The sequence below is a fragment of the Strigops habroptila genome, chromosome 4 (assembly GCF_004027225.2).
Source record: "Strigops habroptila isolate Jane chromosome 4, bStrHab1.2.pri, whole genome shotgun sequence".
Taxonomy (NCBI): Eukaryota; Metazoa; Chordata; class Aves; order Psittaciformes; family Psittacidae; genus Strigops; species Strigops habroptila.
The window spans coordinates 80,964,245-80,989,250 of record NC_046358.1 but is presented as its reverse complement, the minus strand read 5'-3'; the positions used below and the strand labels follow the sequence as shown (position 1 = coordinate 80,989,250).

The 25,006-nt window shown below is 44.9% G+C and overlaps 1 protein-coding gene across 10 annotated transcripts in view; it reads left to right on the top strand.

Annotated features, from left to right (window-relative positions):
* MAD1L1 (mitotic arrest deficient 1 like 1) overlaps positions 1 to 25,006 on the top strand; it is a 366,422-nt gene that overhangs the window by 270,573 nt on the left and 70,843 nt on the right. For 9 of the 10 annotated variants that reach the window (XM_030484959.1, XM_030484958.1, XM_030484963.1 and 6 more), the window contains one exon: positions 3,229 to 3,419. In XM_030484959.1, coding sequence (XP_030340819.1) covers positions 3,229 to 3,419 — 191 coding nt within the window. Of the gene's footprint in view, positions 1 to 3,228; positions 3,420 to 3,501; positions 3,868 to 25,006 lie in introns of those variants that run through there. The other variant, XM_030484960.1, reaches the window with a different exon arrangement.

The following is a 25,006-nucleotide window of genomic DNA, read 5'->3' as shown; positions in this document are numbered from 1 at the left end:
TTTCTCAAGCCTCAGGTTACCTTCCTATCAAGTTCCTCTTCTGTGAATCTTCCTCACAGCATGGCTTCTTGGTTGTGTTGGCAGAGCTCTCAGTGGAAAGCAGGGGAGTAGTGACCGTCCTAAGTGCTGTCCTGAGTTAACCTGGGAATAGCCTCTAGTTGACTTTTTTCCACAGGATAAATACTGTAGGAGGTGGTGGCAGCAGTTGCTGTAGCTGAGCTGCTGAGAACTGCAGTTGAATTGGGTGTAAAGGAAGAGCAATCTCTGTTTTACAGGCAGGGTCCAATGGACCTTTCACCGGGGGCACTTGCAAACTCAAGCATTCCAATTCATGTCCCTGTGCCTGCTTGTTTTCTTCTGCCCCATCCCCAAGCTAAAGAAACACTGTTGGGGAATTGCTAATGGAGCCATGGAAGGGATGACAGGGCTTTATCTCATCCCTGGCAGGTGCTGGCATATTTGGCTGCATCTACATTAGCAGTTACCGAGTTCAGCACATTGTGCCAGTGGCTGACACAAGGCATCTCTAACAAGGAGATGAGTTTTTTCATGCAGATGAATTCCTCAGCCAGGATGGCTGACACAGTAATACACCAGAACTGCTGCAGGCACTGGAAAGAGGGCCAGGAGGAACGACAGGAAAGAGGTGAGGGCATGCTCTTGGGAGCAAAGGCTTGCTGGTTCTTCAGTTAAATTGAAAAGCTTGGGATTTCTTGCATAAAACACTGATTGAAGTTTCCTTTTTCACCCCGAGACTAGTGGAGGAAAGCAGTTGCCATCACTTAGTTGCTATTCCAGATTCACATGGTTGTGATCTAGCTAGGCTCATTCTAACCTAGTTGGGTACCCACTTACTTCGTGGGTGATAAGGCTACAACCCAACCTGTGTGAGGATGCTCATGATGGCCTTTAGCAGTACTATGTCTGAGAGATAAAACAGTGGACAGGGCGCTAACTCTTCATGAATAATGAAAGCTGTTCAAGGAGTGAATTAGGGTGCCATCCACCTCCAAGGTTATAAAAGTCAGGAAAGGCGGCCTTCAAGATGCGTTAGGAAAAGGCAGATTTACTTTTCCAAGGCTAGACTGCATTTATTAGGAAAAAAAATACTGCTCTTGGACATGTGCTATATATTAAAGGCAGTGCTCTCTGACAGTGACGAAAGGTTATTTACCACTGCACTGTGGTCACTGAATTTTTACTTTCATATATAGGATTTTGTCCTTAACAGTTGCGTGGCCGAATGAAGACTGTGAGAATATTGAGGTCAGAGCTGCCAATTAACCTGCTGATTTCAGAGGCTGATTACTTGATTAATCAAAGACCAGAACCAGCTGAGATAATGGGGAAAAGGTTCTAACAATCCTAGGAAGGTTTAAGTTAATCACACAGTGATGAGCTTGGTATGAATGGGAATGTGAGTGGTCAGGAAAAGCACAGCCCCTTCAAGCTTATGAGAAGGGGCAGTGTGTAAGCCACATCAAGTCTTTGGGCCTGTAAGCAGGGTTTGGATACTCTATTTACCTTACATCCTTGAGCAATTGGTGGGTTCCCTGTATTAGGGTTTTAATGAACAAACTGGTGATGTTCCCTAAGGCTGGCTTGGTCCTCTTGATAAAGCGAGATACAGCTGCAGGGGAGACCAGGAGTAAAGGACATATTCTGCTTGTACATCATCTCCACGAGCCACTCGGGAAGGTGGTGCTGAATTAACCATAGGTAAGGAGTTGGCCAGCGTTAACTTTCCTTATGTGGATGCTTTCACTCAGAAGTAAAGGGATATGTAGTTCTCTTTGACCATTAAAGAGATCCTGTCCTTGCCTGGGGATTAAGCTGAATTGGATTAAGGCCAAAGTACTTCTGAGCAGGGCCACCCTCAGTGGCATTTAAGGCACTTTAACTTAACACATTGAATTATCTTTTTGTCCCACCCGGAGCACCTAACAAAAGCAGCGCAGAAGATAAGAGGAGTCTCACATCCTCCTGGTGGGCTTGCAACTGCTCAGAGGTGAATCACAGGCAAGTCCGTGGCCTTGCAGTTACCATCCTCCACTGTAGCCGGTGGAAACACTTCTCAGTTAAATACTCCAGCAAAAACCTTTCCAGCTTGCTTGGGAAACAATAATGCTTTAGCATGGGCTGTATAAGCGCAGCCCCAAACCTTCCTTCATGCTCAGGCAGTCACCTTGCTCTGGAGTTTCTGCTGTCATGCTGCTGGACCCTGAACTAGCTAAAATAAAGACATATGGCCCACATGTTCTACAATTGTATCTCTGATCACACACAGACAAAGCCTTAAACCTCAGAATGACAAAGAGGTATCCGAGTGAGGAAGTCTGTTTGTTTGCTGTTAGAAAGAATCAGGTTTTTTCCTAACCCTGGACTGCAATGTTGATAAAACAGCCTGACTTGGGAGACATCTCTAGTGTATATTAAAGTAAAGCCAATCTGTGTAATTAATGGGGGGATAAATTGAGGTTTAATTACTCGGAAGGCACCTTGGGTGAAAGATTCATGGTAATTGTTGTGTATCCTCTTGAAGGATTCACAGTTACTGGCAGCTCCCTTTGTAGCAATAAAATAGGGGGTGAGTGGCAGGCAGTCTCCCAGGACCACTGTTCTAGGGACTAGTCCAGTTAAGGTAACAAATGCAAAGAGGCAGTGGTACTCTTCAGGCTTTTTATCACAACGAAAGCCCCTTCCTGAATCTTGAGGGATTCCTAAGCAGCGTGTCAATGTGAGATCAAATCTCCTCCAACATACTCTTGATTTGACTGTAAGTGATTTCCCTCTTGAAGCAACCAGGCTGGGGGAGCAGCTTCCTCCTGGTGCAACCTTACAGAGGCATATTTCTTACCATTCTTCCACTTCCCTACTTCAATAGAGTAACGCCCTTCTTGTGGGTTTCATGTAGAAAATGTGTGTGCGTTGAAATGGATGTGTTGAGTTTTGTAGTACTGTGTTAAAAGGCTGGCTGAGCAAAAGAAGAATCCATCCCACCACGACATGTCTGTGTTCCTTATTTCCCAGTTTATTATCCTTTGGTCTGCTGGGGCCAGGAGGAGAGGAATCTAGTTTGCCTGTTTCTTTACTTTGCGTGCTTAATTCACTTTTTAAAAATGTAATTAACCTTTTCCATTCACTTAGTTTGGGTAGCACTGTAAATACAGCGCAAGGGCTCTGTGCTGGTGACGTATAAGAGTGTACCCGTTTCCTTCCCCTACGCAGAGCTGAAGAAGCAAGTGGAAAGTGCAGAACTGAAGAACCAGCGTCTGAAAGAAGTTTTCCAGACCAAGATCCAGGAGTTCCGCAAGGTGTGCTACACGCTAACGGGGTACCAGATCGACATCACAACTGAGAACCAGTATCGGCTCACCTCCATTTACGCTGAGCACCAAGGGGACTGCCTGCTTTTCAAGGTAGGTCTGCACACCCCTCGCTGCAGCTGCTTCTGTGGGTTCATGGGTTTCAGCGTGCCAGAATGTATTTGCTCTTTCTCAGTGATCAGACTGGAAAATCACTGCCCCCCTGCTATGTGACAGGATGTTCCTTAGGAGCGAAGTAAAGATCCTTTCTTCTTTTAAAAAATGACTCTAGAAGGTTTGACATCTGATCTTCCACTTACATATCAAAGTCAGGAATAAAGAGAAGAGACTATATATGCATAATACCTAAGGCATCTGGCCTTGCGCTTCACCTTTTTGTATTACCAGTTATATATGCTGTGGCAATAAAACCCTGTGTAACATCAAGGTTTTATCCTTACTTCACCACGAGATATATGTCCTTACTGCCTTTGCTATCCTCTAGCTTGTCTGTGTGTCATCATCTTGTCTTTATGTAAATTGGAATCCCTTTTGAGCAGCAGCTCATCCTTGTGTGTGTGAAGTGCCATTTATGTGAACAGCACAGATGAGTAGCAATAACAGTCTGTCTTCTGTCAGTCTGATGCTTTTAGTGGTCTAGCTAGGTGGTCTGAGGTTGGGTTGTGGCTTGATAGATGCTGTTTTTCTTCTGTGTTACACTCCAGCTAGCACAGTTGAGCTGATGCAGTAGAGATCTGAGGTGTGACATTAGAGTCACCAAGCCATTAACTTCTTTCATTGCATTGGTTCAAGTGTCAAAAGCCCAAGTTTACAGGTCAGCAGGAGAACTTTCTCCTTCTCAGTGGCAAACACAGTTAGCACCTAAAAATTGTACCTGCCCGCGACTGGACTTCCTGGGGTGAGTCTCCTTTATGAGAAGGATGAGGGTTTGGGAGGTGTTCAGTTCAAGAGAGAACTTTACAAGCAGGAGCTGGAGAAGTTCTGTTTCTGCAGGCCTGCAGCTGTGTGCCACATATCGATTGCTGCAGAATTGTTTCTTCACATAACAGGACAAACATTTTCCAGTTCTGCAACTTAGAGCCTCAGGAAAAAAACCACAACAAGCCAACAAATAAAACAAGTGAGGTTAAGTATAAGACAGCACCTCGGATCCTTAGTAAAAGTAGGAAAATGTCCCCAAACAAATTGTGTTACTTGGCCATATGAGGGTTCTGGACTGAGACAAATGGCAACAAGAGAAGAAAGCTGAGTGTTCAGGAAGGAGAATAACTCTGTTGGCTTTAAGGTACTGTCCTTGAATTCTGAAAACAGTTCTGTGTTGAGGTGGTGCAATGCTGTTGGCTCTAACACCTCCGTCTGTAGTGTTGAATGCTTAGTGAGTGAGACTTCAGCAGACTCCTGGAGATGTCTGTTTGATGCTATGGCCAGGCAGAACAACTAGCAGTTCTTTCTGTGTCGTAGGAGAGATGGTGTGCTTGGACAAAGTAAGAGAATAAGAGAAAATTGCATCCTGGCCACATGAACAATAACTGGTATCTTGGTAGTTCGTCTCCAGTAGGATCAAATTCTCCTTCATGTCATGGCAATAAAAATAATTTACATGCAGGAGAGTGAATAATTAAAGTACAGATTCCTTTCCAAACACTCCTTTTTCTTTCTCTCAAAGCCAAGGGTGGGTTGCTTATTGATTCATGGAATTTCTCAGCCTCTTACTTCACACACACCTCTTCAGATAGGAGAAGCAGATTTGCTAATTAGAGCCTGAACAACAAAATCTTGGGCTCCTTCTCCCTGTTCAGTACATTGCAGACAATTCCCACTTTCTGCAGCTTAGAATTGCAGTAGAAAATAAACAACAGATTATTTCCTTGCTGAGTCCAAGCAGCTGGTCCTCATGTATGTACCAAGGCTTGAAACCCGGCTACAGCTTCCAAGCAAGGTTGTGTGTTTATGCAGTGGAATTTCTGAGCCGTAGCAAACTGTGGGTGTTCGTGTGCATTTCATTAACCCGAAGAGGTCACAAAGCAGGGAATGCTATTTGTATTTATTCCATTCAAGCAATTTATGGAACAGGGTCTATATAATTAAACCAGAGAAATCCCTGGGCACTTTACAAGCTTCTGTAGTTTGCCTGCAACTTTAGAGCATATTTCAGTAGCACTGCTGGTGGCATTTAATTTTCGGGGAGGCTTCAATAGCAGAGATGCAATAGGAGCTACTGTAATGTAACCCCTTCAAAGGTAAATGAAGATGAAAGATGTGGTTGATTTTCCTGACCAAGATATGCTGTTACTGTAGTAGAGCTTATTATCCACATGCTGTATGTGTCCAGCCAACTTACATTAATTGGCATTGCAGCTGCAGTGAAAGGGTTAATCGCAGTGCCATGCTATGAATAGAAATGCATCTATAAATGAGCACTGAATTCCAATGAAACCATACCAGTATTTATTGGTGATCCATATCGATGCAACAGATGAGCTCATCAACTTGAAGGATGTTCCAGTGATTTCCAGGCCCTCGGTGTGTGGGTGCGTAGGCAGCAAGGCGCAGCTCAGACTTCACAGCTCTCGCTTGCTTGCTCTTTTATATTCTTCTAATTAAACACTGTGGAAAGCAGTGTTATAGATTCCTCACCAGAGTTTAGTTTCTGATGGTTTCGGGGTTTTTTTGTGCTATGCAATGCATTATAGGTACTGGGGCACTTAACAGTTTGGTATTCTGTTCTGGTTGCTGGTATGTTAGACATGTTAGGCCATGACAGACTTCGTGATCTGCATAATGCTTGTACTGCAGTGTCTAGGCTGGCTCATCCGTGAGATATCCAAGAACTGCCTTGATCCCTTTGTAACAATCCATTAAAGATACCTATTAAAACAAACAAACAAACATCACCGGGGAGCCTCAAACCCATCTTAGCCAACTCGAAATTAAGCAGTGGCAAATCAGGATGTCACTGCTTGGCTGTATGTACATCATGCTGTTTACCCTTGTCTCTGGCTAGATCCTGAATGAGAGTAAGGAAATGAGGCCTTTAGAAAGGCAATGACAATTGTTTCAGATAAAGAAAGTCTTTTGGTAAACAGAGAGACTGGTCAAATTTGAAGAGGAGATGATTTGGGGACACTTGTACAAATGAACAAACAGTGTAGAGAAATTAAATCATGAGCTCTTTCTTTCTGTGTGTCTAAAGACACAGCTCCAGCCAGAGCATTGGAAGCCAATGAATTTAAAATGAAAAGAGTGGAAATCCTTTTATTTAATAGACCCTATGGCTTCAAGGTACTGCTGAGAGCAGGAATTCTGAAATGGTAAGATATCTTTGTGGACAAATAATAATAAGTAGTTTTACATTAAATATTTATATTTACCTTAAACAAGGATGTGCTCAGCTCTCTGCTTAGAAGTGTAAAGGCAACTTCTTGCTACAGAGGTTAGGAAGAAAATTGCCATGCATGCTGCTTGGTTTTGGGGTTGTCTCCATATGGTTTTGTTGCTGCTGTACCTGGCAACACTGAACTATGTCCTCTGGAAATACTTGGAAATGAAGGCTTGAGTGAAGAAGTGAGAGCAAAAAGAGTGCTCAGAGAGAGAAATCTGTGCTTGATTATTCACTGTGCTTCAGGTAAACTGATGTTTCCACTCTTGAGGCATGAATGTGGACTTTCTTGTTGGGATGCTGGACTGAAAAGGTAATCGATCTGACCCTGTGTAACAGCTACATCAAATTTGGCAGTGTTTGAAATCTTTCTGCTTTCAGATTCCTCTAGTTTCTCAGAAGGGAGTGCTCAGATTACTTAGTAATTCGTGTATAAATGATTTGGTTCTAAGCTGGTTTGTAAGGAAGGTGAGGCTGACAAAATCTTTCCTGTATCGCAGTGGTGTTATTTGTCTGAGCTCATAAGTAGTCCTGGCCAAAGGGCTGCCTTTAGACAGATACTCTCTATATCCTCAGAGTCCAGCCTTGCAGAGTACAGAATCCTCTCTGCTTCCAAATCTCACCTGTGTTATTTCCTGTCAAAATTATGAAATAGAACCTCATACACCAGCAGTAATTCATTGAAGAGCATCCCCAAGTTGATAGGCTTTATGCCTTGAAAGGGAATACCCAAAAAACAAAACCAGAAGCAAGCAAAACTGGAAGCATCTTGACGCAGCTTGAGAATGTTGCCAACTACAAGGCTGGCGCTTCTTGCTGCAAAATAAAACCTTTACTGGTGTCCTGTTGGATTGATAATATGGACATAAAATCAACAGCTTTTTCTGCAGACTGTTAAATTAACAGCCAGTGGCACACACTGCCTCTGATGCACTCTGTAAGGACTTTACGTAGAGTTGGTTTGCAGATCTGTAAGGGGAACTGTCACTGTCAAACTTGAGGGCAATCTGAGAAGTGATTCTGATGTGGTTCACCATGGGTGCAGAGGCAGAACAAAGTGGGGTGAAAAGGATAAAGGCTTTATATGGAAGAAGGGTATGGTGGAAGGACAGGCCGCACCTTCAACTTCCCAGGCTTGCTTTGCTTGCCCCATCACTTGTGTCCCCTGCTGTCCTGTTGCCTCTGTATTGACATGGTGTGTAAAATGTGACGCAGCAGCTATGTGCACAAGAAGTAATAGCTTAATCCTCTTCTTAAGGAGGGAAATGAAGCTGGATTGAATAATAAAGAACTTAGGGGCTACTTTTCAAACACAAACAGTGATGCTGACAAACTCTTGGCTGAAAGGGGGGGATAAAAAAAGGCCAGGTTGGACAGAGCTTGGAGCAACCTGGTCTAATGGAAGGTGTCCCTCCCCATTGCAGGGGGTTGGAACCAGGTGATCTTTAAGGTCCCTTCCAACCCAGACCATTCTGTGATTCTATGAAAACTTATGTGGTTACATGTGCATGGAGAGACACTCTGCAGAGATTCCAGTGCAGCTTTAGCATCAGTTTGGCCAGGGTGCACCAGTGAACGATGTACATCTTGGAATAATCAGGGATAGTTAATACAGGGATTACTTTTGCTTGCTTGAGTGCTCTCATTTTGTCTTGAAGCTGACAGCATTGTTGGGAGCTCTGAATCTGAGTGCACATGCTTGGCATACCTGCAGTTGCAGTCATTTCCTCCTTAAACCCAGCAGAGTATCTCTGAGAAGCATGTTCTAGCTGTTTGTTTCTTTGTGCATCTCTGTCTTCTCCCCCTCCTCCTCCTTACCCATGATGAGTCTCGAGGGGAGAAAGCAAGCACAATTTTGATGGAGTGCTCTTCCTCCAGCAGCCCTCTCACGCTCTTGCACACACAATAACAACTAACAATGGGGCTCATCGGCGGAGCAGGCCGTGCAGCAAGAGATTGATTAGAGACCGTAGGCCTCTGTTAACTCCTCGTTCTTGTTAATTACAAGTTATTTTTATATTTTGTTTTCAATTTGCCTGTGTGGTTGTTGGAGACTTGATTTCTGCTCAGCTCCGGGAGCACCGACCGCGCTGTGGGAGCACAACGCCTTCCTGACGGAGCATTGCGCTGGCGTTCCTGGAAGGGTCAGCAAGGACTCATCTTGGGTTTCACTAATCAGCTCTAAAACACGAGCTGTTCAGCAATCTGTGGTGTTACAGCAGCAAATCCTGTATTTAAACTTCCTACGCATTGTTTTCTTTCAGCTATTGTAGCAGCCTGCTTCATGTTAGGACCTAACTTTAATTCTTGATACTGTCTCCTACACTGGAATACGTTACCTAGAAGAAGCTGTGGCTGCCCCATCCCTGGCAGTGTTCAAGGCCATGCTGGACAGGGCTTGGAGCAACCTGGTCTAGTGGAAGGTGTCCCTGTCCATGGCAGGGGCTTGGAACTGGACAGGCTTTAAGGTCCCTTCCAACCCAAACCAGCCTGTGATTCTTCATCTTATTCTGCTCTTTCTCATGCATTTTTCTTCCCAACACAATTTCTCTCTTACTGCATGTGCTTCCCTAAATAACTGCCTATCCCCTAGTGCAGGGTAGGATTTTTCCTTCTTACCAGTCACCTCAAAGATAGTAGAGATCTAACAGAGGGGTTTCTTTTTCCTGCAGCATTTCTGAGCAAACAAATGCTGCTCCAAGGCTTCAGGAGGCTGGGCTGCAGCCTTGTTCCAGCTGTGCAAAGTCAGTGCTCTTTCTCTGCTCGTTTCCCACCCGTGTGAGGTGGATGATGCTCCTGCCAATGTCATTAGGCAGTTGTGAGGATAAATACACTCTGCTGATGTGGAACATCGAGGAGCTTTGGGCTGGGGAATACACTCCCCTGTTACCTGTCTGTCTGGCGCAATACCCGTTTTCGGTGTGTTGGCACCGCTTGCTTCCGTTCTCTGCCATGCCTGTGAGTGTGCCAGGGTGGACCCAGCCATGCAGGTAATTAATGCTGATGATGCTGGAGAATTATTCCAGTGGCTGAGTCTTTCCTGGCTAGAGGAGGATGGTACATGTGAGGCGCTCTGAAAGGTCAGAGATTTGTCTTGCTGATGGGTGCATCCTCTCTCAGAGTCACTGATGTGTTACTGTGAGGCAGATACATAACCCACCACAAAAACAGGCCTGTTTTGGGGCAGGAAATGTGAGATTGGTTCACAGGTACCATCTCAGATTCAGGCTGTCCCTCTGCAATTCCCTGTTTGCTGTGAATTACCATTCACAGACTTCCACAGGAGTTCGTGAAGCTTCTCAAAGTGTTCTGTGGTGGAGAAGCAGTGTGTGAGTGGATTGAAGATGTGTGGTGCTGAGGCCCTGGGGCAGCATGGCTGCTCCTTTCCTTTTCTGTGTGTGCCCACCACCTTCAACTGGTATTAAATCTCTTCAATTTGTTCAATTTATGCATTTATTTTAGTCTCTGATAGTTTCAAAAGATGTTCTACTTGGAGCCTGTGTGATCAGCGCTCTTGAAAGAAAGGTGATGCCTTTGAGTCTGGGGAATACTGAGGCTTCGCTGCAGCACACATGAAATGGGTGTTTTGCAAAGCAGCTTTTGATGCACGCTTGTTGCTTCCCTGGCTGCTCTGTGGTGACTTTGCAGAACATGCGGAGCTGTGTCAGCAAACCACAACCCCACTGGTTGCTGTGTATGGCTGTGTTCAAAGCTGCACATAAAAAGGAGTGGAAGTGCTGGAGGTTTTTATCCCTTTGCAGGAGAGAAGTCTTGAGTTTCTGGGTACTCCACATCTCAGCCATCTTCCCAGGCAGTTCCACAGTCTGTCTTTGGACATGAGGAGGAGGGGACAGGCCATCTCTGCTGCCTTGGGTCAGTTCTGGGCCTCTGCTGGTGTTGGTCTCCTCCGCAGCCAGCATGTTCAGCCGCAGCAAGACTGCCATGACATCCTCTTCTGTGGCATCCTTGTTTGACAAATGGTTTCATGGACTTCAGCAATCCTTGTGGCCCTTTCCTCCACTTGTGATCCCATATGGACATCCCTGAGGCCTCTTATCAGCTGCCTGTAAGGACTGGTTGGTGGAGCAGGGAGCATGCAGTCGGAGCATTGCCAAGGTACTTCAAGATGGCTTTTGTACCACTCCTTCACTTTTTCCCCTGTATGTTCCAGGAACAGGTTTGTGATAAGACCTCTGGGAAAAGCATTTAGCTCCAGGAAACAGCTCTGAGGTGAGATGCAGCTGGTAACATCCAGCAAAGCCCCCACCAGCTGTGAGTGCCCCAGGTCATAGCAGCACAGCTCAGCCTGCACAAAGCCACCAGTGAGAGCGAGTGGCAGCTGCTGCCTCTCTTCTTTCTCAAGTAAGCAGCACGTTGTTTAAACACAAATATAATTAGGACTTATCTCTTGCTTTGGGAGTTGTAGCTACTGCCCGTGCTTGACTGGGGCAAAAGATTTTTCTAAGCTCCAGGGAGGGAAGAGGGTGTGTGTTTGTGTGTATTAAAAACATGTTCACAAATACGAAGACACAGCAGAAGATTCCATGCTGGCATGGTTTTGGGACATCTGTTGCCTCCATCTGAAGAGTGGATCTGGGCTTATATCAAGGTCTTCTCCTCTTATTTGTTGTGAATATAAATGCCTGTGTGTGCCCTCATCTAGGATTTCAGAGTTAAAGGGTGTCAGCATAAATTTAGTTTGGTTAACTCCCCCTTTCCCACAAGGCTTGGCAGGGAAGTGGAGAGGGATGTAGTGGGGAAATAGTGAGGAGCAGAGAATGGGGTGTCATGGTCACAGGTCCCCTTTGGTAGCCGCCATCAGGGCTGAGAAAGACAGGATCTCACAGCTATGTGTTCCTCTGTCATCCTTGTATTGCTTCCACGTTTCAAAGTCTGAATGCTTGGTTGCTGCATGGCTCTTAACTGTGAACTGGTTAAGAGCTTTCCAGTTTGTGATAACAGCCCATATTTCAAAGCTTGTTAGGCAGCTCTTCTTCATGGGACCCTGGTCTCTGCAGTGTTTGGGTGTTCCCTGAGATCTTTACCTAAACAGAGGTCTCTTACATTTTCTTTTTGAGAAACCACTTGTAGGAAAGCAAAACAAATAACCACTGTGAGTGTACCTTCTGCTTTGCTCCAAGGCATCCCACCTCTGGTTGGAGGCAATTATTGCTGGAGAGAGTTGGGAGGACATCAAGCATTCAGTCATGGCGTTTCTTGAAGATTTGATGCACTTCACAGCATCAGGGAGTCTTAAGCATGAGGTGCCACACAGGCTTTCCAGATCATAACATGTCCTGGCAGTGATGCAGTATCAATCTATTAATGCTGGTGTCCTTGTCACGGTGCTAAATCTGTGGAGCAATGACAGAATGCAACAGTACACTGAAAACCCTTCTGGAGAGCTTTGTTATGGCTGCTGTGATTCTGGTGAGTCCTGTCCTGTGCTACAGAACAACAGCTTTTGTAGCTCAGCTCTTCACGTTATACTTCACAAGGATACAGATTAATGTTAGGATTTAATAATGGATGAACTGTCTTTATTCATATACATGGAAATGGTGAAAAACCCTGTCCTGTTCTCATATTTGCTTCAGACAAGCGTGTACACGAATGATCCTAACTCCACACGCAAAAAACATTCATTCTGCCCCATGTGTCAGTGGTAAGAGGAAGTAACTTAGTACTATTTTAGGACTTTGGATTTAATGTATTTTCTTCTTGCCAATTGCACGAGAATGTCCTTTGGGGAAAAAGTACAGAAAGGTATTTTATGCTGGATCTATCTTATAAGGATTCATAGCTAAATCACGTTGCTGCTTTCTCCTCCATGGAGGAAGCAGGTAATTTGAGAGCTGAGGATGACCTCCGGCTTTGGTAACTCCCAAGATTATCTTTTGATGGCATCTCTAGCTTCCAGAAGAAGACATGCCTGTCTGCCTGTATCTGGGAGAGAATATATCAAACTGGGGCTTGAAAACTTTAATTTGCCCCTAACCTGTATTCAGTTTGAGCTGAAGTAGGTAGCTGATAACAGTGGATCTATCTCAACCATGTTCTGAGGAGCTGACATAAATTTCAATCTGAAGCTGAAGGGTTTGTCTGTCTTAATGGAAGGCTCTGGAGAGCGTTTCACGTGCTGGCTGTCACTTTGCATTTCTGGGATGTATCTGACTCTGGATTGGGAACTGTCTGCAGATGGTTTTGTATAAATCAGATAGTGGAAGAGGTACACGCAGCGCGAGGCGGGGGTTTATAATCGCGGCGCTGCATTCAGTGACTAGCTCTCAGGCCACATGCAATGTAGTTACGATGAATCTGCAGCAAGGGTTACCAGTCAGCTGCTGTTTTGCTGGTGCCTGCCAAAGCTCTTGTGTTTCTGGGGGTTGAAAGGGCTCAGGTGGCAGTTGCACAGAGGCCCAGAGGTTTTGGACATGTGTGTAAACATCTGTCCATCGCTGTGCTTCCCAGGAGGTAGTCAGACATCTGTGCATGTCTCGGGCAAGAATCTCACTGTGTCGTCCTAGGAAAGCACAGGGCATGTCCTTGGCTTTTTGGCATCGTCACTGCAGCCCAAAGTTGTTTTTCTTCGTGTAATTCCATTAGAGTGATGACAGTTTCAAGTTGGAACAGAAAAAGACCTGATGAAAGGACCATTCTGTAAGTAGGGAAGATGGACAGAGTGGAAGCAGTAACTAGCAGGGTAATAGACGATGATGGATCTATAATCTCTGAGGCTGGTGTAAGCAGTAAATTCCTAAATAGTGTCCTTTCAGCGTTAACCTATTTATTTGCAAAGTGCTAAATTTAATTTTCCTTAGTCTGCAGGAAAACAGCATCCCAGGAATAAACCTTTAGCCCAGCCAAGAAGCTGTGCCAAAATGCTTGTCCCAGTATTTCCATTTCCTCTTTGCTCTGCACAGAGCATCAGGGCTGTGTGCCCCAGCACGTTATCTCTCAGGTGTGTTTGCGTCACGAGGCTGGAGTCAAAGCTGCTGCAAGGTGGGATGTGTCCTGCTCTGGAGCCTTTTCAGAAGGGGAGATTTAATAGCCACAGGTTCAGTAAAACCACCTGGACTCTTTCATGGCACATGAAAGCATACGAGGGAGCTAATACTGCGTATACTGATGATGCTCTGTCTGCCCTGTAGATACAGGACTGCAGTGCTAAAGGCTCTCAGCTCAGAATAACTTCAGAGTTGAACAGCACATAAAAGTCTATGTATTCTGAAACCTCCACAAAGCCACATCTTGAGGAAGAAAAGCAGTGAGTTCTCCTATGAGCAGCCAGGGTTTTGCACCTTCACCTTGTAAAGTTTCAGTGAATGTGATTAAAAAGTAGGTTCTGTGTGTTGCTGCTTGTTCCTGATAGCACTGTGCTGGTGACAGTGCTTCATTAGGGACTGTAGTGGTAGAACAAGGGGTAATGGGTTCAAGCTTAAACAGGGAAGCTCAGGTTAGATATAAGGAAGAAGTTCTTTACTGTGAGGGTGCTGAAGTACTGGAACAGGTTGCCCAAGGAAGTTGTGACTGCTCCATCGCTGGCAGTGTTCAAGGCCAGGTTGGACAGAGCCTTGGGTGACACGGTTTAGTGCGAGGTGTCCCCACCCATGGCAGGGGGGTTGGAACTAGATGATCTTAAGGTCCTTTCCAACCCTTACTATTCTATGATTCTGTGACATACACAGCATGTGTTCTGGAGCCAGCAAAGAGGTTTTCCCGCAAAATTCACGATTTACTAGACTTTTTACAAACTTTGATAAAATATTTCAGGAGCAAATGTAGTGTCTGAATCCAGGCTTTGAGTGAGCATTCAGTGTTCCTGTAGTTGTCATGACCCCGATGAAGTGCAATGTGGGCTGTCACTAATCCTGTTGCTTCAGAGAATAATCGGTTCTCAGTTTCAGAGCTTTGCTGTTTTCCTGCCTGCAGAGGATTCCGGCAGAGTTCCTCACATTCCTCTTTGTCCCTTTCTTATCCCCACCACGGCAGCAAAAGCAGCTCTGCGTTGGCTGGTTGGGAATATCCCCAGTGCTGCTCGGGGTTCCCACCATGTTCTCAGCCTGTTGCTGATAGGTGAGTGGAAAGATGCTAATTCCCAAGGATGGAGGAGTTTGCCGTCTTTATTTTGGGTCAGGGTTTAGTTGAGTTTTACTTAGTAAAGTGTCATGGGAAAGGCAGGCTTATTTTATTGTGTTTATTCTATTTTGCCAATTTTTAGCACTTTAGGAATGAAATCTCTATCTCTAAGTTTAAATCCAGCCATTCCTCCTCATTCTGTTATCTAAATCTGGAGGGTTCTGACCTCCTCAGCTCCATGTGCTGCTCAGAGCTCTGATTTCCCTCCTCTCACGTTTGCTTTCAAATAAATAACAACAGTGCCAGGAACTGAGGGTGGAGAATTACACAGGCTTTCTTCCTGCTTTGTCCTTTGGTGTGGAGCTGATGCACAGGGTAGCTCCACTGCAGCCCCAGAAAGGACCTTCTGGAGCTGATAGTGAATTTGCAGTGGGAGCTCTCTGCTTTTCTGGGGTGGGGTGAAACTGCCCCCCAGGAGTTGGTGCTGTGTGATCTGGCAGCCTTTCCTCACCACATCACAGGTTCCTTGGATCTTGCTCTTTCTGCTCATAGGCATGGGTGCAGATGAGAAAATGGACATTTTGCTGTGAGCTGAGGTGTCTTTGTCCAAGGGCCTTTCTCTGCTCTTCTTTCATTTCAAGCACAATGTCATAGAAGATGTCATTAGCCACACCAAAAGTCTCCCAGCCAACAGTCAGCTTTCCAGTGAGTGATAAATGCACAGTGGTGATTAATACTGACCTACATTGGAGATTTTCCCTTACCCAATGGATCATGTAGAAAGCCATAAGCCTTGGAAGAACCTGGGGTTTGCTCTCTACACTGAACTGAGCGTTGGTGGAGCATTAAACTCAAATGGTTTCTCCACAAAAGCAGAACTTAAAGCCACATTTTCCTACCAGATTTTTCCCCCTTGAGCTAAGTCTGTGGGGAGGCTTCTCATGCAGGGACTAAGCAGGCAGCATACCAAAGGCCTTCAAGCTGCAGAGGGGCATCTCCAGCTTGCTTGAGCTGCTTCCATCACTCAGGGACTGAAATTTTAATCATCGAATTAATTTTTCAGAAACCAAAGTGCAAATCTGTACCCCCAGTGGTATTCGTAATGAATGCAGGGAAGAGAGTCCTTAAAGCAGAAAGAAGGGCTAGGAAATTTGGGGTTGGGGAATGAACTTTGGGGGGGTTATTGTTTTGAAGAGATAACACATGGGTTGTATTTCCTTGTTCATGGGCTTTTCTGCTTGTCTTGCCCATGCATTGTCCAGTAGAGTCCACTTTGTTCCTGTCCCAGGCATCTTTCAAACACTTTTTTTCCCTCCCTGCTTATCTTCTCTTGGAGTTTCTTTTCCAGCCAGGTCTGTACACACCTGATGCCACTCCTCATCTCCAGAGCAGCCCCCTGAAGCGTGCAGGGGCTTTGGTTGTATGGTGCGGAGCAAAGCAGCAGGCTGCAGGGTTGACCTGCTCTGGCAGATATAAAGGAGAGGAACTGCAGCCAAGATGCCAGAGCTTTCTGCCTCACTTTTGGCTCCTTCCTCCCTCTCTCAAAGAGCATGCAGACTTTCTTTTTTTTTTTCCTAATTAAAAGTATGATATACCAGAAGATTAATTAGAAATGAAAGTCATTTTTTTTTCCCCTCCCTTTGTGTCAGCGGAAAAGGCCTGTGCCAGGCAACTGCCAGAGGGAGATGGGATTTCTCCCTTTAACGGGTTCCAGGCAATTTGCCTCTGGCCAGCTCCCTTATAAATAATGAATGTTTGCACAGATTTTCCCAATTCTCAGACAGCGCAGGTGGTCGTTTCTACCATCCCAAACAAATCTGGGAGCAGCAGGGTGTTCCCATCCTCGGTCACCACATGAAAGGGGCAATTCCTCACATCCCCCTCCTCTCCTCATTGCGTGCAGCTTGAAGACCACCTATGGGTATGGATTTGAAATCCCATCGAGCAAACACAACTGTGCTCTGCCATTCCTCCTCCCTGTCACAGTGCTGCCAGCAAAGCCGGCACAGGCATGCTCCATCAGGGACTGCAGTGACAGGACAAGGAGGAATGGGTTTAAACTTAAACAGGGGAAGTTCAGGTTGGATATAAGGAAGGAGTTCTTTACTGTGAGGGTGGTGAGGTGCTGGCACAGGTTGCCCAAAGAAGTGGTGAATGCTCCATCCCTGGCAGCGTTCAGGGCCAGGTTGGACAGTGCCTTGGTTGACATGGTCTAGTGTGAGGTGTCCCTGCCCATGGCAGAGGGTTGGAACTAGATGATCTTCAGGTCCTTTCCAACCCAAACCATTGTATGATTCTATATGTGCAGTGGATGAGCGCATTTGTATAAGCAGGAGATCTCCTCATGATCAGATGGGCTGATGTTCTCAAAAGCCCATAGGATTGCTGCCAGCAGACAAAACTCAAGCCTAGGTGCATGTGTATGATGTGCCGGGCATGGCCAAGGCCTTTGTGCTCCCCTCTAAGGCTCACAGTAAGAGGATGATTCTTTGAATTGTTATATTAATCTTCAGAAATGAGGATTTGGTTCAATGGGTGCTCCACAGAGACCAGCCTAGAGGAGAAATCCTCTCCCCAAAGGAGAAAGCCATTCTTGAGTTAAAAGCACCCAAGAGTGATTTATGCAGCGCAGGGACTTTAAAGTTGCCCTGATGCAGGGATGAATTTCAGCCTGGAGGAGGAGGACATAGCCTGAGGGTTTCTCTTCATATTGTGCCACTTGCCCCATTTATTTCCATTAGGATTGAAGTGATGCCTGCAGGAAGATGAAGGTGAAGGTCCCCAGCTGCAGAGAGCTCCTGTGGTCATCAGCCACCTGGTTCAGAGAGAGGCTGGGGATTGCTCCAAGAACCTTTTCTGTGGCTCTAAATACAGCAGCTAATGACACCTTCCACTCAGCAGGAAGAAAACAGAATTACTAAACTTGCAATTTGGCACAGTGGGAGTGTGAGTTTGTCCTGCCAGGTTCTTGTTGCTATGTATTTCCAAGACTTTTCCTTTTTTTTTTTTTCCTTTTTCTTTTATTTTTTAATTCCAAGCAGGTAGAATCCAGATCAGGGGGTTCATTATAAGGACTCAGATTATGTGATGAAAGGCACAGCCCCAAAAGGAAAAAGTCTCTGCTTATAACTCATCTGGCATAAAAAGGAAAATGTGCAGGTTGTCTGGGAAATGCCACGTCTTGGCCTTATGAGTAATGTGTAGCGATGTCCTATTAGGAGCCACATTCCCAGTATGGTGTTGAAAGGGATGTATACGTTTCCATATAATTTTAATCATTTTGACTTACGGTTTAACTTCGTGCTAGGCAGGCTGCACAGAGGTTCCAGGAGAATACGGGTTTAGATGGCTTTGGGGGCAAAAGAAAGAAGATGACTGAAGGCAAGGTTAGAAATAGCTGAACGTTTCCAGTTGAGCAAGTTTTACGGTCGTGTGCTGTGATAATTGAAGGTTTGCTGTTAAATGCTACAAATCTGTGCTGGGGAAGAAAACATGTCCCCAAGTTAGAGATTGCTGCAGTCTTTGCTGCTGGTGTGAGGAGGGAGAGTGCTCTTAGGACAAGAGGTGCCGTTTGGAAGGAAATGTGAGGAGCAATAATGACAGCTTAGCGAGGCCCAGTTCTTTTTGGGGCCGGGTGTGTTTTGTGGAGGGGGCATTCATCTCCAGGGGTTGTGAAGGCTCATCCTGAAGGTGTGTGCAAAATTCAGATTAATTTCTCCAGCAATGCCTGGAATGGACCAGCTCATCTGAGCTTGCCCTGGTGCTGGTAACACAAGTGAATACTGTAAAAGTGAATCTATCTGCCTTTGTAGTTACCCTTCTACACCTTCATATGCTGTTGCCCCAGTTCTAGCACTGAGAGACAGGAAATTATCACTGACTCAGACTAGTGCGATGTGCTCGAAAGCTAATTTCTGCAACCAGCACCAGAGTGCTTAGAGCAAGTGAACGTGTGGTTTCTGGAGCAGTGACTTGCTTTAATGTTCTTATCAACTGTTTTGCAGTCTTTGTTAAAAGAGGTCAAGGCTCATCCCTCTGGGTGGGGACTTCTTGAGCACAGTACTTATTATTAGGGCAGTCCCATATCTTGTAATTAGAGATGTAATTCCCATCTCTGTAGAGAGCCAGCCTATAGCCTGGGTACCATTTAAGAGTTTCATGAGGTGAATTAAGCAAGAATGGATTGAGCAATAGAATGAATTTCATCAGAGATCACTTGCCTGAAGCCCTGCAGGTGTTTCAGAGGAGATATTAAAAGTAAATACCTTCCTTCATCTTCCCTCCCTCTCTTTTCCATAGTAGGAAAGGAGAACCACATTGTTCTGGGTACCACATAGTAGTGATGGTCTGATGGCTTGGGGCCTGGTTGTTTGAAAGGTTACCTCATCTCCTGATCCCTGCTTTAGCAGCTGGGAGAAGAATCTCTCTTTCTTTTCCTGTCTGACACTAAAGATTTTTGCCCGAAAAGGACCTGTGTGTTAGAAAAGTGCTGTTGCAGTACATCTGAAGAGTCAGATTTTGGCAAGCTTCAAAGTATGATGTAAGAGAGTCTTACTTAATTTAGCACTTTGTTAACTTGGCTTTTTTTTCCCTCCTTACCTACACGGGTGGTAGCAGTGCTTATGGTATTCTGCAGGGAGTTCTATAGTTCATATGTTTTGTATCAAATCATTTACTTAAGGGAAGAATTTATCAAACATGGGGAAAAAGGAGGAAGCAATCAACTTTGGGCTTGAAAAAAGGAATAGGTGAAAGAATGGAAGAAAAGGACAAAGAAGATGAATTGTGAAGAAAAATAAAACTGCTGTCAAAAAAAGGAAGGGGGGAAAAAAGAGGTAAAGAAGAATGGGAAGACAGAAAAAGCAAGGGAAGGCCAGACATACAAGTTAACGCAATGTATTTTCTTCTGTAATTATATTCATTTGATGTAGATTTGTGCCAGGCACTTTACAGCAGTGTTAATGAGAAGAAGGAAGCAAGAGTTGATATCCATAGTGGTTTAAAAGAGAGAACTCAAATCAAATTGCTGCTGTTCTCGGTGGGCATGGATATATTTAGCATCACAGCGTCCTGTATATAGTATGCTGTTAGTCTTACACAAGGTCTTTTAAATGAAGATCTCAAAGCACATTGCATTAGTTCCAACACAGTATTTCCCCAATTCTTACAGTCTCTAGTGTTGAGAGCTACAGTTGCCAGTTGTTGCTGTATTCATATATTTATACAGCACGTGTCACCATGGAATCTGGGTCAGCTGCCCATTGAGGTAACTACCACCATCTTCATGTACTTCTTGTCCTGCAGCCTTCTTTGGGAAGGATTTTACCACCACCGGGTTATCTTCAGGTGAGAGGCTCTTCACAGTCTGTCTTGGAGGAAGGAAACTCTAATTCACCCCACAAATAGAGCCTGTTTCCTCTGCTAATTTGCATTTGCCTGCCTTAATTTCACACATCATCCTCAGGACTGACGACAGCCTTGTTGCCTTCAGACCCCCCTATAGTCCTGTTAATAACATTGCTCTAATGATGCACAAGGTGCTGAGGCGTCGTGTACTGCACTCGTGCTTCCGCAGCAGTGCAGCTTGCACCCCTTCCTCCTGAAAAACCACAGGATAGATCTTACTGGGAACAGGTGAAAGGAAAAGGATTTGAGGTGTTACGGAAAACTTACCTTCCTGTAAGTATGGCTGAAAGAGGTGGAAAGCTCACATGCGCATAGACTGCTGTATTACTGACAGGTAGGAAAAATGCTCCGGAATTATTCACACTGGTTCCTAGCAGGAGCTCAGAGTCTCGTGGATTATCCACTGAGGCAGAGATGAGGTGAACAATAGGGGTTTAATTTAAGGAATGTTTTCCCTGCCTTCAGCACGTCTCTCCAGCTCCCATCTCCGTTCCCTGATTGCAGTGTAATCTTGTGCATTACCCCATGGCCGTAACCTCCTCTTCCCCTTTCAGCGGTGGAGAACCAGCAGCCAATTTGTGTCCAGAATGAAGGTTGTGACCCTCTCCACTTACCCCTGCTGAAGGAGGTACGCAAAGATTCTCTACTAATTGTCAGAAAAGAGGAAGTTCTGACCCTGGATTGTTTGACAAGATATTCTGGAGTTTATTTTCCTCTGTGCAGCAACAGTTTTCAGAGGAGCGGAGGATTGATTGCTCCTGGAGTTCATTAGAAGTGCCTGGATTTAAAGGAGTCTGAAATATTCTGGATGTCAGATAGGAGATAGCTGGTCACTCTCCCGATGAGGAGATCTCATCCTCAGTGCATTTCACTTGCCTTTTGGGAAATGACAGTCGGACCTAGGAGCTGTGGATGACATTGCATTTGCTCTTCCTAGTTGAACTGCTAATGCTTCAGGTGAATTGCTATTTAGGGAAGGCAAAAATGTAGATTTCTTTTTGGAAAGAAGGATGAGCTTCTCCTAGCTGAATAAAACGGCACGTTTGGGGCACAACTGACCCATTTGTACTCACAAATGTGCAACAACTTTGTAGGTGGTAATGACTTCTGTCAAATTCTTTCATTTTATTTGTCACTTTGAACTATCAGCTTATTGAGGAACCACAAAGACTCTGTGTTGGTAGAAAGATGGCTTTAAGTTGCTGAATCATTACAAGCATCTTAATGCAGAAGCAACTAATCTTTTTATCCAGGGCTAGTTTTGGGCTCTGCTTTCCCTCAGGACCTGGATGTTATAGAGGAACAAGAAAATTAGTGCTAAAAAGATTACTTTGCTCTATGTGGAGCATTCCTCTGTGCTCCCCCTATTTCTGAAGGCTGCTGCTTACAGTGCTGAAATGTTGCAGTATGGAAAATATAGGTAAGATCTGGAGGAACACCCAAGATGTCCACAAGGACACAGAGGTCACTTCCCATTGTTTTATGTTTACAAGAATATATTGTATGTAGTGTTCAAAACTGTGGGTAATTATGTTTTGCAATGAAATCTATGAACATCTGTTCCTCCTCCTTTCTCTGCCAAGTCCCAACCTCAGGAGTCCATGTTGTCTCCACAACAGTCAGATAGCACATTTGCCCCCTAAAATAGGTAGAGGTTGCAAGGCAGGAGAAGGAATCTCTTGAGGAAAGGGTTTTATTTTTAGATGCTTCCAGCAGCATCCATGCAGGTAAGAGAAAAGGGATGCAGAGGTGGTGGCAAGAGCAGAGAAAGCGTGGTGCTGATACTGAGCAATGTCCACTTCTGCCATGCCCCGTTGAGCTGGGAGCAAGTCTCATGCCATGCTCTTCTCACATCCCCTGTATGAATGATATTCATGGATAAACAGCTCTGGAGCTGGGTGTATGTTGGCTGTGGGGTTCATAACTGCTGTGTCTCAATCCAAAAAACACGTTTTTAATGCCTCCTGTTTTAGCAGAAGTTTGAAAGTCTGGTGGAATCCTCTGCTATAAATATTTATCTTCTTGCTCCCTTTTTTTCCCACCCCCCCTCTCCCATTGGGAAAGCTCTTGGGTGATGGCAGAGATCCCATAGCAACTGCAGCTTTTCTTCTCATAGCAATCACAGCAAAGCGGTAATGATGGCTAGTGCGTAGCAGGGAAGAAGAATGTACTCCATCTAGGCTAGGCTTGCAAAGACTGAATTGGAGTGAAAATAGATTAAATCTTTCCATAGTTCAATGGCAAATCACCCATCATTTGCCTTCTATCTCCCAGATGCATTAAAATACGGGAAATGCTCAATCTCCAAAGCCCTTCATTTCTTGACAGGCTTTATTCACTCTTTTCTCTGCTGTTTTTATTAATTTATTCTTTAAGGCGGTTCCTGCTGAGCCAGCTCCTTTTACTGCATGGTGTAGGGAGACATTCACAGCTCTCGCACAAGGAATGCAGGATCCTGAACTCGGGGCTTGATGGATACTCTCCGACTCTTCCATGTTTCTTTTCTTGCCTTTTACTTGAAGCTTTTGCAACATCCTTTGAAAGGGAACAGTGGAAACAAAAAAATCAAGGGTTCCACGAGTTGCTGATCTTTTTTGTGCCTTTTGTCACACTTCTATAAAGTCCCAACTAGTGCAGATAAAAAGGAAAAAAGGTAATATCTCTGAACCTGACTGTACTGTGAAAGACTCAAAGTGCTGATGATTAGTGATTCAACAGGATGTTCAGAACGGGGGGAAGTCCCAACCTCTTTGAGGATGCTCCCGGCTTGGACCTTAGGGTAAAGCAATTTTAAAGACACCTTCTTTGAAGGCCATGACCTTGTCCTTCTCCTTTAATTTCAGGCCTCAGGTTTAGTGCTCCCCCAAGGAACTCCGAACAGTTGATTAACTCATAACTCACTAGTTCTTGACACATTAAGCAGCAAATATGGCTCTAATTAACAGCTTTTATTAACCTGGGTTACCCCTTTCCTCCTCCTGTTTCACTCTAGAGACTCCTGAAGCCATTACAGGTTTTAAAGTTAAATTCATTTCTAATTTATTTTTTCCTTGAAATTGTGAATGGATGTGTGCAGACCTTGGATTGTGTAGCTCAGTTGGAGGACCTGTATCTGTCAGAAGAACATTTGGAAAGCAAATATGCTCACCTGGAAGGAAGCGAGAGGTTAGATTGTGGAGAAAGCTGGTGGCGGGCCACAGGGTTGACACTGAAGAGCAGACCATGAAGGGCAGGCTTTCCTCAGCTATCCATATACTGCTTTGAACAGTTGCTTCATAGCTCCGAGTCGACAGGCTCAACCTCAAAGATCCAACCTGGCGTAAAAAGTGAGAAGGGCATTGCTGGAGCTCTTGGCCAAGCTGAATGACAGCTCTTTGGCTCCTCATGAGCCTGCCAGCCCTCTGCTGCCTCTAAATGCCTGCATGGAAATCGCAGTCCATGGGGAATCAATGGAACTGATAGATAGAATTGTTTTGGAAGGTTCTCCTGTGCAGAGTGTTTGTAGTTCTCCTATACATACCAAAGGGCTACGTGCTTTCAGCAGACGCTGTTGAAGTGTACAGCTCCACAGGGAGCCCTCCAGTGCAGTGCAAAGCCACCCAGGCTTGGGCTGTGGATGGGATGGGTGAGGGACTGAGAAGAGCTGAGGATACTCCTCCTTATCACTGAGATTTGCTCTGCTGCTGTGCTTGTTTCTTGCTGGTCAGCAGATAACTGTAGCTTGCTGGCAAGCACACAGCCAAAAAATCCAGGAATCCCCTGACTGTAATCCAGCTCTGTCAGAGTGATTCGCTCTGTCTCATTCCCCATCTGTGCAATGGGAGCAGTAATGACTGCTTGTTTGTCAAGGTGTTCCAATTCTGGTGTGCAAGTTGCTATCGAAGTGTTAATTCTTACTGCATGCAAGTTGGAGGGAGGTTTTTCAGGCTTGTTCAAACATAGAAAGATGGTTTATTTTCAGTTTTCAAAGCACACTGTGGTGTAACCCTGTCTAAGAAGCTACTGTGGTATCTTTATAAAAGATGGTTTTCATATGCTTTGTTAAATGTGCTTCCCCACCAGCTTGCTATGAATGTATCTGATCCCGGTTTTGACTTTGCTGAACTCGCTCTGAGAGACAGCCCGTGACAGTGAGCTCCAGAGGTCAATTCAGGGCTTGAGAAAAGAGTTTTTTATATCTATTTAAAATTGCCATTCAGTTCCTGTGGGTATCGTTTCCCTCACATCTTGGAAGAGCAGAGTAAATATCTTCATTATTCTGTGCTTTCTCTTCAGCTTCTCCTGAACTGCTAAACAGCTGTGGTTTTATATTTTCTGTAACTAAAGCAAGTGAACCTCTCCCAAGATAACTCACAGTGAAGATGATGAATTTTAGTACTCCTAAGAGGCAAACAAGCCAAGGTCAGCTCAATGCCCCCCAAACCAATAACGTCTTGGGCAGTCTCACTGCATCACAGCTCACTCTGCTATGCAAATAGCTGAAGAATATGTTAGACAAAGCCCGTCCTCGGGGAACACCACTGTCACCTTTTGCTATGATGAATATTGATCATGTGTCATAACCCCCTTTTTAATTTCATCCAGGTAATTTCTGGATTTGTAAAAGCACTTCATCCTTGCTCAGGCAGTGGTAGCCTGGCTTTGAAAATCCAAGTAATTAAACCTAGACCTCAAGGATTCCTTTTTTTCCTTAAGAATTACAGGAAATTATACTAGATAGGAGAGGAATGGCTTTATTTATTAGTATTACTTTTCACCTGGGGGTTTATAGTTTCTTGTATAGTTTTACTTGGTACAGAAATAACTTTTACAGGCC